Here is an 18047-nt window from a genome sequence, read left to right as displayed (position 1 = left end):
CCTAGATATTCGGATTTGTTCGAATACCTGATACGCATTGTTTTTTGACATTCAAATACCCAATACCCAGCTGGATATTAGTCATTAGCAAGATATATTCTGTATGCTGTGCAAAATTTTATTTTCATAGAATACTACATACACATGTAAAATATTACATACATACATACATACGAAGCTGTAATATAGTACTTTGAATTTCCTATGTATGCATTTCATGAAAAGCTTATTTCATGTACAGCTAATTGATCGGTACATAAATATAGTTGTATCATAGTGCTGCATTGATTTCTGCCTGATAATACGTTGCATGATATATTTTTATTCAGTTCAACAGGAAGTTCTTAAAACAGTAGATGATAGGAGGTAGGTCATACTACTCGGAATCAATTATAAAGTATCATTTTCAATAAAAATCGAATCAGAATCAACACACCAAGCAATTTGATACCAAGATGAAATATATTTTGAACACAAAATGCAACACAAACAGCAAACAACTTGTTTTGAAAATAGTAAGCGCAAGTGCTCATGACGTCATTATTAATACGTCAAAGGACAAAAATCATATTCTTTCCTGCTGAAAATGTAGTATTTTAGCGTGTGTTGTTTTTATTATTTTTTTTAAATCGGGGACGTAGAGGTATGATAAACAGAAAAACAGGTTACCGCCTGATCCTTTGTAATATATCAAGCAAGGCTTATAATAATATATCGACGACGCTTGCAGTAACCTGTTATTCTCTATGCCCTTCATTCAACATACATTCATATAAAATTATAATTGTTCTATATTTCAAGTAGTTTACAACATAAAACACTAGCTTACACCTTACAAACTTAATAAATGTCAAATATTAGTATGTTTATCATATATTGTAAAATTGTTGCACATAATAAGAAAAGTAATTAGTACTTAGTGTAGAGTTTACAAAAAACTTATGTGATAACGGTATATATATGATGTGTTATGATTAGTAATGTCGTTATATGAGACGTCAGTAAATATTTTAACAAGGGACCTGGTTCTTAATTCTTTATCTGATTGAATTGTATTTTTGTAAATTTCAAAAGTGTGTTTCATACCATTTACAATCCTTTTTACCATATCTCTCACAACACGAATCCATGTTCATATACGCATTTAATATAAATAAAGCTATTGTTAATTTTAATACATGTATTATGATTCTAAAATAGAGTCATATCAATAATATCATCACAATTTAATGGTGGCAGCTTTTCAATATACACTATATAGTTTTTCAAAACATTGAGCCAAAATTTATTCTTCAAGTGTAAATATATTTTCTCGGCATACATACCACAAGTATTGAATATTATTTTAAAATATATTGACGATCTAGCCAGTAAATAACAATTTATTGAGACTGACTCCATTCTCTTTAGCCACGTTATTTTCATGTGTTTTTTTTTTCAAAAGAACATTTATCTATCATATTTAACTCACCATTGTTATACTCCTTCACACTTGCATTTGTCTTTAATTTGGCTTGGTCTAGCCCAAATGAAGTCATAAAAGTGTTGATTAATTGTTATCATGGTGTCCATTCTTGGTGTTGATAGTGATACAAATAAATAAGTAAATATGGAAACAATGATTTAACAATGGTTTTCTTTTCTAGAGGTGTATTATTACTGCGATTCCAATGACGTAATGCACCTCCAATACTTTCGATTCTGTTTTTCAAACATTTCCATTACCATATTGTCTAAACAAATATCAAACACTATCCCAAGAACGTTAAAAGTAGTAACTCCCCATGTCAGTTTGTATTTAGTTTTTATTGATCGAGTACCATATTTCATAGAGCATATCCAAGTTTAACTAGATGTATAATCAGTAATTTGAGATATTTTATAGTATATGTTTTTATTGTTATACCTTTTATTTATTTGCTTTCCGTTATTTTAATAGCAAGAATTTCTGCACATATAATACAAATGTAAGAATGTGTATCATTGAAGACATCACCTCTTTTTACAGTCAATATTTGACAAGAATACATTTATTTTCATGGAGATCGTGGTATTATGCAAAAACTTAGATATCCATTTTTGTAACATTGGTCCGAAATCAAGAAAACAAATAGTTTTTTCTATGACGAGTATTGAATGCTTTTTCAAAGTCCATTGTCGTTAGTAATCAAGGATAATTATTATCTTTAGCATATTTCAAGATATCGTACAGTAATCTAGCGTTTTTACCAATATATCGACCGTTATTTAAATATGTTTGCTCTTTGGGATTAAAACATCAAGTAATGTATTTAATCTATTTTCAACTGGTTTGTAAGCAACATATTATAATGTTTGTGTTCTTAAGTTTTACAGATAACATCTTGGCTTGTTTTGTTGTTTTTTTTAAATTTATGTTAAAATCCCATGTTTTATGTTATGGGCAAGGAGTTTGTAATAAAAGCATAATTTATACATTTCACAATGAAGTGGCCTAACCAATTCCAAAATGCCTTAAAGAATTCAGAAGTAAATCCATCAGAACCCGGACTTTTATCATGTTTAATGTTTTAAGTTTTTTGAATAATTTTTCAATATTAAACTGCCCTTCTATTGAGTCCATTGAACTTTATTCAACATTGGTATATTTTCTAATATAATAAAATGTAAAGAAGTGTTTGTATAACGATTTGATTCAAGCGAACAAAAGTATATAGAAGGTTTCGCTCACTCTCCTATACTTTTAGCCCTAGAACGATGAGGAGACCCTTTAAGTTTATTTTCCCGCACATTTCTAGTTTATTTTGTGGTTCAAGAAGTTGGTCGGAATAAGTTTAGTCACTGATTTTTTAAGTATATCAATTTTCTTATTCAAATTAGAGTCATGGGTTGTGTTCTGTTTAGTTTAATGTGATGTGAATAAAATAGTTTCTATAAATAAGTATCTAGAAATATGTGGTCGTAGATAACACAATGTATCATGCAATTGTGAATATTTTCGATGTGTTCTTTTTTGTTTAAATAGGGTTACAGTACGGGTGTCTAACTTTTTCTATCGAATATTAATGCAATTTAAATATTCAATATCCTTCATGAGTTTTTTTTATATATTTCCATTGCCCTTTTCAATGAACGTTATCCTCAATGTTTCACTAGTAGATTTTTGGAGAAAGTAATATATCAAGTCTAGCCTGTTGTAATGGTGTCAACCTTCTCCATATATATTGTAAAATAGTGCCATTTAGATATCTCTTAAAATGAATTAAAGTGCTTTTCTTGCATTTTCAGTTTTTTAAATGGATGTATAATTATGATAATCCAAGTTAACATCTGATAAACAAATAACGTATCCACGTATATATTAATCAGTTTAAAAATATGTTGTAATTTTTTTTAAAGATGTCTGTAAAAAAAGATGGGCGTATCTTCATTGGGACCGTATAATATACATAAGGTAAAACTGTCCTAAATGGCAAATCCAATAGTAGGTAGTTATCATCGTTTGGTTTGAACAAATAAACGGCATCTCTACGTGTTTATTGAGGCCCCTATAGTTGTATGGGATTAAATTAAGATTATACATTTAAATTCATATACAAAATGTGCTTCAACATATATATTGATAAACAGGTATATTGGTACATTATGCAAAATACAATTTTTATATATTTTATCTTCCACAAGTAATACACAAGCAATTCAGCAAATTAAACACAATCATACAATATATGGACAAAGGAGGCTTAAGGTATTATTAATTATTTGGTAACAATCAAACAGAGGGACATATTTACATCAACATTGGGTAGCTTTTTGCAATTATAGTTGCATTACTCAATATCCAGCTGCATATTCGAATTTGTTTAGATATTTACTGATACTAAATAATACTGAAACTAAATGCCAAGCTAGTATTCGGACTTGGTATGATATTTTCTCATGTTTGAATACCAGATTCTTAGCTGGATATTCGACCTTGCTCGATACCCGGTTATGAATATATACCGAATTCCCAGTTGGGTATTCAATTTTTCTCTCGACATTCTTTAAAGTAAGCATTGTCCAATGCACAGCTGAGTATTTGACCTTGACTCAAATTATATAACACATGCAGCTAAATAACCAATATCCAGCTGGCACATCGTCGCTGACTTGATATTCGCTTAAGTTCGAATAACCAATACCAAGCTGGGTATTAGACCCTTGCTCGATATTTTTATGTTCCAAATTCAAATATCAAACTGAGTATTCGTCTTTGGCTGGATATTTTCAAAAACGAGAATACCCAATACCGATCTGTGCAATCAAACTTAGTTTTATATTTTCAGTAGTTCAAACACTCAATATCAAACTGTCTATTCGTCCCTAGCTAGAGTATCCAATGGCCGATATTGTATGCCATTATTGATAATAATGCAGCGGTATTGGCAATACGTTGGATACCGAATACTTACCTTGGTATTCGTCCTTGGCACTTTATTGACTTAAGTTTGAGTATTAAATGTCCACGCGATTCCTTACTGCGTACTCGATTTTGTCTCGATATTTGAAAACGTTTAAATATCATATAACCAACTGGGTATTCGACATTAGCTCGATATTTGCAATTTTTCAAATCCAGATGGGCTATTGTTCCTTGCTTGATGTTTGCTAAATTTCCAAAACCTAATACCCAGTTGTATATTCGTATTTTGCTCGATATTTGCATCAGATCGATTAGACAATATCCAGCTGGGCATTCGACCAAGGCACGGAATTTTCTAAAGTTGGATTACCCATAGCCCATCCCGGCATACGATCTCGGCTCCGTATTTGCATATTCTTGAATAACTATTCCTAGCTGTGTATTCGACCATGTATTGATTCTCGTTAAAGTTGTTATATCCGATTCCGTATTCGTTATTCGATTTGGGGTATTGTTTTAATATCCAATGCCAAGCTAGGTATTGGACATAAGCTCGAAAGACGCTTAAGTTCTAATACTCACTTAACTGCTGGGCATTCGACCTCGCGTTGATATGTTCTCCTCATGCTGTTTGAACACTAAATTCCCAAAACGGTATTTACAGGCGGCTCGATATTCTCTGAAGTTTGAACACCCAATTCCCATCTGGGTATTCACGCTCGGTAAGATGCTCGATAATATTTGACCATCCAATTTCTAGCGGGGTAATCCATCTTAGCTTTATATACGCTTAGTTTGAATACCCAATGGCCAGCTGCGTATTTTACATTTGCTCTGTATTCTTTAACGATTTGAATGCACAATACACAACAGGGTATTATTCTTTGGCTCTACATTTGCAATGTTTCATATACCCAAAAGCCGATTGCCGACATTCACTTGGTTTTCGCTGGCTTAAGCATGCACAATTTAAATGTGGGTATTCATCCACGACTCAATATTCGTTAAATAATTATAATTTCCCAGCAGGTTTTTGTCGACCTTCGCTCGATATTCGATAGTGCGAACACGCATTCCACAGCTGCGTGTTCGTTCCATATTCGATATTCACTGGTTCGATTTCCACTACCCAATACCAAGATTAGTACTCGTCCTTGGATCGATGTCCGCTAAGGTTCGAACACCCAATGCCTAGCTAGTGCTAGTTACTATTCCTATCCTAGATATTCGCAATAATTTGAATACCAAATACTCAGATATATCCATGTTGGCGTTTTACATTGACTCTGCATTCGCTACCGATCGAAAACACAATACCAAGGTCTCTATTCGATTTTTCGAATCAGTATTTAAAACAGTTTGAATAGCCTATACCCAGCTGACAATTTGTCCCAAGCACGGTATTCTCAAATGTTCGAATACACAATACCCTGGGTATGCGACGTTTCCTCAATATGCGCATATTTTGAACGCCAAGTAACTAGCAAGGTATTTGTCCTTAACTCGACATTTGTAAAAGAACGGTATCCACTTTTTAATTGGCGTTTCGACCTTTGCCCGACATGTTCAATATTATTCGCTAACGTTGAAATACCCAATACCCAGCTGGTTATTCTTCTCTCGCTCAATTTTTGTTAAAATTGGAATACCTAATACCCAACTAGACATGCGACTGTTGCCCGGTATTGAGTTAAAAATACCCATTACCCCACGGACCTTCATAATAGCGAATTGCTCGACAGGTAGTATCGGTCAAACGATAATATTAAATCTACTAGTCTGCTTAAAATATCGTCGATCAACTCTTATTGTAAGATTACTAGGTAATCATTTTTGTTCAAATTTCTTCCTATAGGCGGGTATCAATAAAGATGCAGTCGACTTGTCGTTTGAATCCGAGGCTGCAGCATTATGGTGCATCAATACTGTCAAGGAGGGTCGAATACTACAATGCCCTGGTCACATATACATTGTTATAAATCACGAAAGTAGGTAAAACTTTTATTTATTGTCACATGAATGTGTAAACTAATTTTTTTTATTGGTGCAGTCGCAAATGGGATTATAAAACATTGCTAGTTTGTATTAACAGTAATGTATATAAATTACAAACAAGTGTATTGATCTTTCTGTACACTAGGTGACATCATACATATTACGGTCCTTGAAGCAACACCCGAGGGCAATGTTAAAAGCGCATTCAGTGAATCGTGTGACGGTATCTTGGTAGAGAAGTATTTTTTACAATACTTTGAACGAATTTTTGGGAAGGGGATTTTACAGGAGTTTCGCAAACATAATACAATGTCATATTTTGATTTTATGGATTACCTTGAAGGAAAAAAGAACATTGATGTTATATTGACACAACCTAACATTGTTGTGCGATTACCTCGAGAGCTCATTGAAATTGGTAGCACGAACCGAAAACGTCATGACTCTTCCATACAAAGGGATAAAATGCGAATCGAAGTCTCGGATTTAAAGCAATGGCTTGAAGATGGAGTTACACGTCTGGTGGAAATTATCAAAGCTCTTTTGATAAAAACAAATCAGAAGGAAATTCAATCAGTGTTACTTGTAGGAGGTATTGCTGATTCCATGTTTGTTCAAAACGAGTTGAAAACGAAGCTTCCTGGAATAAATGTTTTTGCACCGAATGAAGGCAACTGGACTGTTGTAAAAGGAGCTTCGCTATTTGGACATAAAACTGTATCTACCAACATGACTCGAACTACGAATGTAATTAGATTATATGTTAAGTCCTTGTTTTGACCATATTTCATAAACATTCGTTTCTATTTAGCCTCGCGTCAAGATGGTTATATTTATTTGTTTATATTGTTTGTTACCTTTTGATGATTTATATGCTTCTGCTGCAGCTGCTGCTGCTGATACAGAAGCAAAAACTGCTGCTGCTGCTGATGATAATGATGATGATGATTATGTTTATGATAATGATGATGATGATGATGATGATGATGATGATGATGGTGGTGATGATGATGATGATGATGATGATGATGATGATGATGATGATGATGATGATGATGATGATGATGATGATGATGATGATGATGATGATGATGATGATGATGATGATGATGATGATGATATGGTGATATGGTGATGATGATGATAATGATGATGATGATGATGATGATGATGATGATGATGATGATGATGATGATGATGATGATGATGATGATGATGATGATGATGATGATGATGATGATGATGATGATGATGATGATTATGTTAAAGATGATGATGATGATGATGATGATGATGATGATGGTGGTGATGATGATGATGATGATGATGATGATGATGATGATGATGATGATGATGATGATGATGATGATGATGATGATGATGATGATGATGATGATGATGATGATGATGATGATGATGATGATGATGATGATGATGATGATGATGATATGGTGATGATGATGATGATTATGATGATGATGATGATGATGATGATGATGATGATGATGATGATGATGATGATGATGATGATGATGATGATGATGATGATGATGATGATGATGATGATGATGATGATGATGATGATGATGATGATGATGATGATGATGATGATGACGAAGATGACGGTGATGATGGTGATGATTGTTAAGATGATTACAATCATTATAACGATTATGATGGCATAACATTTTATACTTTCAGAGCAAAAATATGCTTCCACCAAACGTGATTTCGAAGAAAACCACAATTACAAAAGCAAAACTTTCAAACAAGAAGTTTCCAGTCGTTGCTGCGTTTGATTTTGGAACAACATACAGTGGTTATGCTTACTCATATGAATACAACGAACAGAATATTAAAGCCAATGACACCTGGCGTTCTAATGATGCTTCCGCAAGCTTAAATTCACTAAAAACACCGACAACAGTTCTTCTAGACCCACAAGGACATTTTCACTCGTTTGGATTTGAAGCTGAAGACGAATTTGCCCGGTTGATAGAAGAAAACGTTCATGATGGTTGGAGGCTTTTTAGGCGTTTTAAAATGATTCTACATAACAATAAGGTACAACTCAGTTTGTTTTTTTGTATTCAGTACTAACACTTAGATTGAAATGTGTATGTATAGTTTGCATATTTGTTTGAACTGAAAGAAATATGTATAAAAACATTACGAAAAAAATGTTGTAATGAACATCTTTATATAATATTGAATGGTATGTTGTTTTGTTTGCATTACATTGTTTTGTATCTGCCACTTGCCTAGACAATGGATACATTCATTTCTCTCCTGATAATGTGTCTGAAGTTTCTTTATTCCTAAACTTTAAATTACAACTGAGAATAACACAGAAAATACAGTAGACACATGATTCCACTGCTATGGTTTATGCGTAATTTCCATTATGCATGACATTGAAGTAGTTGCTAAAACTATATATCATTCTTATTTGCGTCATTCTCGAGTGAGAGTGGATTGTTAACCTTTCCTTTTCCTGTTTCTGTGTGCATCAGTGAGCTCCAATGATAAAATAACAACGTGTACTTAAATTGTAAATGTGTGTCTATTGAACTTGTAAGTTTGGTGTTCTCATCAAAAGCTATAAATATTTGACACTTTTTTTTAAAGCATGAGGATTGGATCTGTTTAATGCATTTCCAGTTGTATTTGTTTACACATGATTTATTAATATCAAACGTTCAAGATGATTGATTTATTGAATATTTGTTATTAGGATTTGTCCCGGTATACGAATGTGGAAGACATTAAAGGCAAACCATTTCCTGCATTGACCATTTTTGCCATGTCGATCAAGTATCTAAGGGAACATCTTTTAAAAGCTATTGGACGTCAGACACTCGGAATTGAGGAAAGCGACATTCTGTATGTACTTACCGTGCCGGCTATATGGGATGTCGCGGCCAAACAGTTTATGAGAGAGGCTGCAGAAGAAGTAAGCAGTTTTAAAAATTAAAACATGTTCCTCGGGATTTATTATCTATTATGTCGCAAACGAAGTTTATGCATTAGAAAGACATATTTTTTCAATAGATCATATCGATTATTACTTAATCTACCTCTGGCTCAAGTAGTGCAGTTGTCAGTTACTGTCATAAGTATATGCACTGAATACTGGTTAACCTCTTTGCACACGACAATTTGTGTATTGATAATAATACTGCCTTTAGTTGACTGAAAGTTTCAAACAAACAAAGTCACACACAATTTTTGAAACAACAAATTATCAAAAGTGATATTGACTGAAACCAAATAAAGCAATATTCAGTATGTTTCAAAACCAAATCCTAATCGTAATCCTAACGATCTCTGACAAAAGCTACAACAAAAGAGAAATAAGCATGTATGTAGTAATCAGGATACTGATTATGATTATCATCGTCATTAAGATGCAACTTAATAGTACTGAACTATAACTACATATTCTATCAAAGCTTTAACAAAAATGGCTATGTTTACGGTTTCTAAATGTTCTTCTTGTATTGTAATGATTACTAACCGAACGACGATTGTCAGTATTCGACAGGTATTAGATTCTCTTTCTTGTTATAAATAGTGTGTGTTTATGTTGAAATCAACAATATTGTCGTTGTGAAATACATTAATTAAATCGTTTTAACTAATGCTTAACCTACATGTGTTGTAAGTATTTAACAGCTCACGGTTTCGAAATGTTTAAATGACCATTTTCGCGAAAGTAAAATGATATTCAGTTCACAAACGATAGCATCGTCGCGGTTAAACAAAACATACTTATGCTAAGTTTCCACCGTCGTGCGATTTGTAACACGTTACTGATCGTGGTTTACGTCGAAAAATAAATACTTCGATACGATGTTAAGCTTGCCCATACGTTATGAAAAGCCTCTTCACTGTTGTGTTCTGTTCACGAGTTGACGATAACAGGTGTATCGACTTGACACGGACTGATCTTCAGTTCAGATATGATCACATACGGACGTTTAGAAGCGTTTCGAATTAGTCCACGATTCGGCCTCGATACAAAACGATAATCACGATAATCACGATCGGGTTCCTTTAATTAGTGCGTTCTTGTTCGAGGTCATACGTTACCAAACGTTTATCAATATCAATGTCATCCGTTATGATACGCTACGATTGTGGTTGAGATATATTTCACGATTTCATCAATGGTATTTACGATATGAGTAATTACAGGACACGTACGGCATGAATACAGCCCGACCGACTGTAACATTATTAATAGGTTGCAACAGATCAAATTCGTTGTTTAGCGATACAATACGATATTATATGATGATTCAGAGTAACAGTTTCTTTCAATTGACGGTGCTTATCGTATACAAAATAACCGCTCAAACATGTTTATGTTTAAAACGATTGGCATCAAGATCGGATAATATAGTCACCAATCGTGATAATATGAACGTAGATTTTGCATGTGGATTTCTTTTGTACACGTCAAGTTTAATATGTCAAAATTATCTATCGTATAAATCGTTCACTTTGTCACTCGCTAAACAGGCTGGTATCAACAACGACAGACTACTCTTAGCGTTCGAATCAGAGGTTGCGGCGTTGTGGTGTGTTCGACATTTTAGACATGACATTCTTCAGTTGATTGGGACCAAATACATAGTGATTGACTTGGGAGGTAATTACCTGTATGCTTCTCAATACTTTCGTAGGTCATTTCAACTGCAGTTTATATTTACACAATTATTGTTTGATTTAAAGAACATTCGAGAGAGTATGCTGTTATACGTATGACTTGTTATTACTTTTTAAGTAGATACAACTATTTACGTATTTCCTATTTTAATAGATTAACGAAAGTTGATTGGCGAAATTAAGTGCAGTTTAGTAAAACGCTAAGGTTTTTCTTTAAGACCAATTTATGCGCCCAGTTTTCATTGAATTGCTGTCTAATTACTCGTAAGAAGCTCTCGTGAAAGTGTTAATTCGCATTAATGATTATAAATGTTAAGATTTGTGTTGATTTTACCTTGCCTTGACCATCAATAATGTTTATTTATTTCTACAGTTTAAAAAAATGTTAGACAATTATATGGGGACCATGTTCTACAAATAAATTATTTCCTGGTACTAGTGCGCCTTTTATTTTAATTATTTTGTAGGAGGAACGGCCGACATTACAGTGCATGAACGACAACCAGACGGTGACGTCAAGGTGATAAACCAGCCAACGGGAGGCGCATGGGGTGGAATCAAAGTCGACGAGAAGTTTTTCGAATACCTCGAACAAGTTCTAGGAAAAGGCATTTTAGAAGAATTACGTAATACGGATCTAGAGGATTACTACATGCTGATCAGAGACTTTGAAAATAAAAAGAGATCTGATCCGATTATCTCCAACCGCTTCACTACTGTTCGTATTCCAAGCTCGATGAATCAAATTGCGCGTAACAGACAAAAAGAAAACAAAACTCCTGGAGAATCAAAGGCCTTTAAAGCCGACAAACTGCGCATTGATTCATCAATTATTCAAGGCTGGTTTGAGCATACACTTCGACCTCTTCTTGAACACATAAAAATCCTAATAAGTCAAAGAAATCTTGCAGATGTTCGCACGATAATGCTTGTCGGCGGGTTTGCAGAATCGTTGTATGTTCAAAACAGACTTAAAGAAGAACTATCCGGGATCAAACTTATCGTCCCTGAAGAAGCTGGATTGGCTGTTGTTAAAGGCGCAGTAATATTTGGACAGAGGCCGTACGTTTTTGCTTCACGTGTTATGAGTTACACTTACGGCATTGAAGTGTACGATGAGTTCGATGAGAAACTACATCTTGCAGGAAAACGAGTGTTTGTGGATGGCAGGTGGAGGGTTAAAAACTGCTTCCAGCCATTTGTTCGAGCGAATGAAGCTATTCCTGTGGATCACTGCGTAACTCAGTATATAACACCAATGGCTATTGTTTCTCTGATTTCTGTATACAGGTCATTGTCAGTGAATCCTAAATACACGACGGATCCAGGTTGTGAGTACCTCGGAATGTTAATGATAGAGAATCCTGAAAATGTATCATTCAACACGCAGGAAAAGGAGGTGTCATTCATGTTCGGAAACACGGAGATATTGGTGAGCGTAAAACACATAGAGACTGGGCGAGAGGATAAGCTCATTATAAATTGTCTATAACACATCCCACGGGGTTGCACACACTTGGAAACAACGACAATATGTGAACAGGAACATTCGAAATGTATTGCCTATATGCTCAAGTTATTAAGGTAGAGCTAACGCTTAAGCTAATTTGACTATGTTACATAATTCATTACATTTAGCCATATTTATGATGAATTTGAAATATGATATTTTCTGTGCATATCGTATTTTTATTTTGTGTTTGAATACCAGTAGATTCTTTTAAAACGTGTACAATAACTTGAACGCAGATTTTATTTGAAAACATCAATATCATCGATATATATTTTAAAACTGAAAACTATCCAAAATTCAGACTATATTAACTATTTAATTGCCGGGTCATAATTTTTTCATCTACATATTAAATTATTTGTTTCACGTAATCGTCATCATCGTCATGCTCGTGAATATCAATTACAATGCTTCAAGGCATTGGCTGGAATGTCGATTTTTACATCACGTCTGTCTGTCGGTATACATGAAAAGAAGAAAATGTGTTGATGTCTTTTATTTCAAATAAGTTCTACAAATTATTATTTTAAAAACTATATAAAATTGTTTATACTCCAATTCGTTTTGCTATTGTTAAATTCCGGATACCTTTCCGTCTATAATACGTAATGACGTTGGAAATGAATATATATTTAATAAGCAGATGTTTGTAAAAAAAAATCGAAAGGCATTTAGTAAAATCTATAAAAAGCAATTGTATAGGCACCGGATTTTCCAGTGAAATATGCATGCACGACTTATTTGTTGTTTGAAATAGCAGTATATGTGTTGGGTCTAATAAAATAAATATCAAGGCATGTTTTTGGTATAGTAAAAGCACTATAAGAGCATTTGATATTTATATATTTTCGTAATAATATGTTTTGGTTGACCTTTATTCGCTTCAAAGAACCGAATACAATACCCTGTTTTCTTGGTAACGATAAGCCGAGAATTTCATGTTAATGTACAATAAGAGTGGTTTCGTTTTCACGTTATTCACAAATTCACGTTACTTAGCTTTATTTGCGAAGGATAAAACGTTTTTGCCATTCCTTTTATTGATACTTAAATGTTTGCATGCGCAGATAGATATGTTTTCGTTGTATACATATATAAAATATGTTATGTTTGTTGCAATGTTTCGCCATGACTAAGCGATATTCAAATAAACACAATATATGATTTGGAAGATTAGGCAATGACTATTTGATAATTTGATAGAAATAGCAAACTAAATAAAAAAAACATTACCTTAAAAATAACAAACTGATGATTTGTCTTTGGGGCTGGCATTATCAGAATGCACCAATGGGCAATTTAATGCGAGGCTAGAAACTCCTTAAGAAAGTCGGAGAACGTGACCCTTTCTTCATGCTTACAAATAAGCCTTTAATTAATTAGTAAAATATATCATTTGACACGAATTTTTAAAACAAACAAACATAAATTGAACTAAAGGTGCTTGCGCATATGTCACGTTAGCTATATTATTTAACTTTTTTTTTCTTAGCCCGAACGTGTGATACGACCTATAGTAATTAAAGTAGGCTGCATTTATCTGTTTAACTGGTGCAGATTGGAAGGTTAAATTATTGTTAATTAAACTTCTTATATAGTTGTTGCACACATAACTAAACCAGTGTAGCAGAAATCATTTGTCTAGATATAAACGCAGTTGGAATTGAGAAATTAACTCGGCTGATAAAGCATGCACGTTTTCGGGAAGATATAAATATTCCCGTAGCAGCATATTCGTTAAAATCACATGACAAAGGTCATCGGTTACTTTAAATTACAGTTTTGTTTGAAATACAACATACTATCAGAAATTCATAAATCACGCAAATGCTATACACTGTGGATGAATGATAATTATATTATTAGTTTACTTCAATTAAATGTGTCTGAATACACAACGCTGCAAAAAAGCGAGCATTTTTAAAACAAATGGCTCCTTCTACGTCCTTTTATACAAAATCCTGGGTAACAATTTTTCCAAACGATCCGAAGAGACTACTTATTCAGCTTTTGGTAACTCATACAGGTTATTTTTCTGTGTATGTTAAAAGTGATGCTTTTACGAAACAAATTCTTGATGGGCGTTTGTACGAACTTCCATGCATTTAGTATTTGGTCTGAAAATTGCATAATATGTTGCATTAGTCAAAATTATGATCGCATAAGCGTCTTATCCGATCTGGGCTTTTTTTGTGTTCTTTTTTAACATATGCAACAACAATTTGTTGTCTTGTGTAAAATGTTTGTTGTCATTATGTCTTTATTTTCTATGCAAAATCTTACGTATTACTACATGTACATGATTATATTTGTTGTGAATTTATGTTGTTTTGTATTGTATTGTTGAATATGTTTATCAGTACTAATTATTCATTTATCGAATAACCCTCTTATAATTTAACGCATGTCAATAACATGTGTGGATTTTATCAGCCATATGTCTAGTAACTGGAAGGTGTTGTTTAAGTTTTAATTGGTGATTCTCCCCACCTAAAAAAACAACTGTGTGTTTAAACACACTTTCGTTTGGGTCTTTTAAACAGAAAGTTTGTTTTAAAACCCTTTCCATGTACACGTTGAAATAAAACTTTGCAAAGTGTGATTCCGATGAACATCTTAAACAAACACACTACAAATTATGTATGTTCAAAATGTATATAATTTATCAATTTCATTTGCACCAAGCGCTTTTGAAAATAAACCTCATGTCCAGCTTACAAACGAAACATTCGATTCGTTTTTTATAATCAGGTACTTTAAGCAATCCGAAAGTGTTTATCACTGTATTTTCGATTAGTTTATTTTCAGTTTTTGTATTTTATTGAATAGTATAACAATCGTTACCTTATTATATAATGATATTTTTTTAATTATTTATAATTACACTTTTTTGGCTAGACAAAAGTTCAAATTAAGGATCAATTTTACAGTGTATCGTTTCTGTTTTTTGATAGGAATTCTATAAAGTTGACTTTATTGCATTTATTGCATTAAGCTTGTATCCTGACATCCATAATTTGATCGTATATTTCCGAGTGATATCGCCTATAAAGTGTCGAAAATGTTTGGCAGAGATTGTACTGGTTCCAAGCATAGATAGAAATCCCTTTCTTCATAGCAATCCACGTCACGAGATTGTATATAAACAATAAGTCAAAAAAGTATTTAAAAGCAAACACAGTTTATTTGTTTCGAAAATGAACGCGTTTTGAGTTTAACAGGAAAAATGTATTCGGAGTATAATTACCATATATCTTATTTATCCAGATATCCATGTACGCATCTTTATTATTTCAAATGACTTTATTCTTGCCCATAAAATTATGTTGAATATGTACGATAAGAAAACGCAACGGTTCGTATTTAAAATTATACGTTTACATTTGTTTTAACATCTTTATATTTATTAATACAGCATTATATTGTATTATCAAATGAAGTTTCCGTACAAATACTTGATCTTGACCTTTTCGATGTGTTATTTTTCACAATACATCATCGATAGTTAAATACAATGTTACAAAACACAACGAGCGATAGTAATGAATTTAGCGGCTTAATCCATTTGTAAATTAAATGTTTCCGACATGTTTGGATGGTTGAGTACTTTGTTCCAGAAAGATCACTTGTAAGAAAAGAACGCATCCCTTTTGAAACGTGTTGCATTTGATTCCATTTTCATCTTCTGATGAATGTTCACCCCATAAAAGTAATGACAAGATCACGTTTACTTCTGTTGCAAAGTGGTTATGTCTTCACGTCATATGCAAAGTTCATACATATTACGTTATCGGTGTGTGGTAGAATAAACGCGTCGGAATAGTTATTTTAACATCTAAAGCAATTTATGCATTGCTGAAAACGTTGATTTTCTTTGTATAACTGTTTTTTTAGATAGTTGTAGTTTTCATTCTATTATACGGTCAGACATCATATGCTTGGCCTGTTTATAGAAATATCAGTATGTGTGCCTTGGTTTGAAATATCATATGCATAATTTGAGGCAAGAGATTTAAATGGGAAAAAGCTGTTCTCACAATTTTATGGAAGTATTTATTAATTCATAATAACACGGAATTTCTCTGAGCAAGCAAATGTGAAGGCTGATATTTGTGCGGGCTGTGGTTTTTGTGAACTATATATATATATATATATATATATATATATATATATATATATATATATATATATATATATATATATATATATATATATATATATATATAATCAACAAGATAAAAGCTGGACTTTTTGACAATAAGGGCAATACTGCTATTTATATTATTTTTATAAACAAGACACGCGTCGTGACAGAGGTTGAGATATATTAAGTTCGATCATATCATTCACTTTAACGTACATATTTATTTACACTAACTTTAAGTCATTAACTTTGAGAATACAGAAATAAACTTAACTGAATGAGTTTGACTTGATGTGTCATCGGATTCGTTTATAATCTGGTCAATACGTGCTTTTATGTCATCCACAATACAATGTGGTACATGAGCCCTGCCAAGAAAAAATATGTTCTATGCACTGCCTTGGAAACAGCAACTAAAGTTTAACCAGCTACGTTTGCAATTGGGACATAAACTGTAGGCGAAAGTAGTACTAGCATGAACACACGATGGGAATTAGCTCAAATAGTAACTTTGCACTCCTTCGTCAAATTTCTCCGCAGTACACTCAATTTCGTCCACGCATATGGCTTTCATTTTAACAAGATCAACATCAAGGTTTATGTAATTTTGGCTATGACCTTCCGTCGAAGAGTTAATTACAAAAGAGTGTGTGTAATATATAGAAATTGTAAAACTCGTGTAATGTTTTTATTTCATTTTTTTTATGACACTCGTCATGAAACTAGCAAGTATTGTGTTATTTAATTAATTATATAATATGGATTATCAAACAGATTACTTCGGATAACGGAAACAAAACGTTATTGCACTTGATTAATTAAAATGCATTATTGATTCAGCCAAGGAATTAGACAGTCTATGTCACATCTAAAGACATATTAGTTTTAGTAATGCAACCTGTCAATACCAATATGCTTGTCGTAAAATAATAACCTTTCTGAACGTGTTTAATTTATGCATGCTCTTTGGTGTCTTTAACAGATCTACATTCGGAAACCACTTGCAAAGCTCTATCAATTGGTCATTATGTTTTTCCCATTTCCGTATCCTCAGTTTTTATGAAATCGCTGAAATTTTCAATTTGTTGACATAAACAAACCATGCCGCTTAAAGTATGGAAACGTAACACCATTCAGATTTAAATCATATAGACGTAAAAAAATCTTCACATAATGTATACAGATAAAGATTCACGATGCATACATGTTTCTCTACGGTTTGTCTTGACTGAAGCATACTTTCATCGGCGATAGTTCTATGGATGAATGAATTATGAAGTTGTTTCTGAAAAGAGAGTTTTATATCCGCTCTTAATGATATATGTTTAAAATGTGTCACT

General features: G+C 32.9%; 1 protein-coding gene across 2 annotated transcripts in view; it reads left to right on the top strand.

Moving 5' to 3' along the window:
* The window catches only part of LOC127854226 (heat shock 70 kDa protein 12A-like), a 22756-nt gene extending 6080 nt beyond the window's left edge, over positions 1 to 16676 (top strand). For both annotated transcript variants that reach the window (XM_052389249.1, XM_052389250.1), the window contains exons 4-9: positions 6240 to 6372; positions 6525 to 7126; positions 8081 to 8443; positions 9114 to 9332; positions 10904 to 11033; positions 11518 to 16676. In XM_052389249.1, the coding sequence (XP_052245209.1) occupies positions 6240 to 6372; positions 6525 to 7126; positions 8081 to 8443; positions 9114 to 9332; positions 10904 to 11033; positions 11518 to 12542 (2472 nt within the window). In that variant the 3' untranslated portion in view covers positions 12543 to 16676. The remainder of the gene's footprint in view (positions 1 to 6239; positions 6373 to 6524; positions 7127 to 8080; positions 8444 to 9113; positions 9333 to 10903; positions 11034 to 11517) is intronic.
* The last annotated feature ends 1371 nt before the right edge of the window (positions 16677 to 18047 follow it).

The sequence above is a fragment of the Dreissena polymorpha genome, chromosome 12 (genome assembly GCF_020536995.1).
Source record: "Dreissena polymorpha isolate Duluth1 chromosome 12, UMN_Dpol_1.0, whole genome shotgun sequence".
Taxonomy (NCBI): Eukaryota; Metazoa; Mollusca; class Bivalvia; order Myida; family Dreissenidae; genus Dreissena; species Dreissena polymorpha.
Note: the sequence above shows the minus strand (reverse complement) of the source record. Positions and strands in the feature narration are given on the sequence as shown.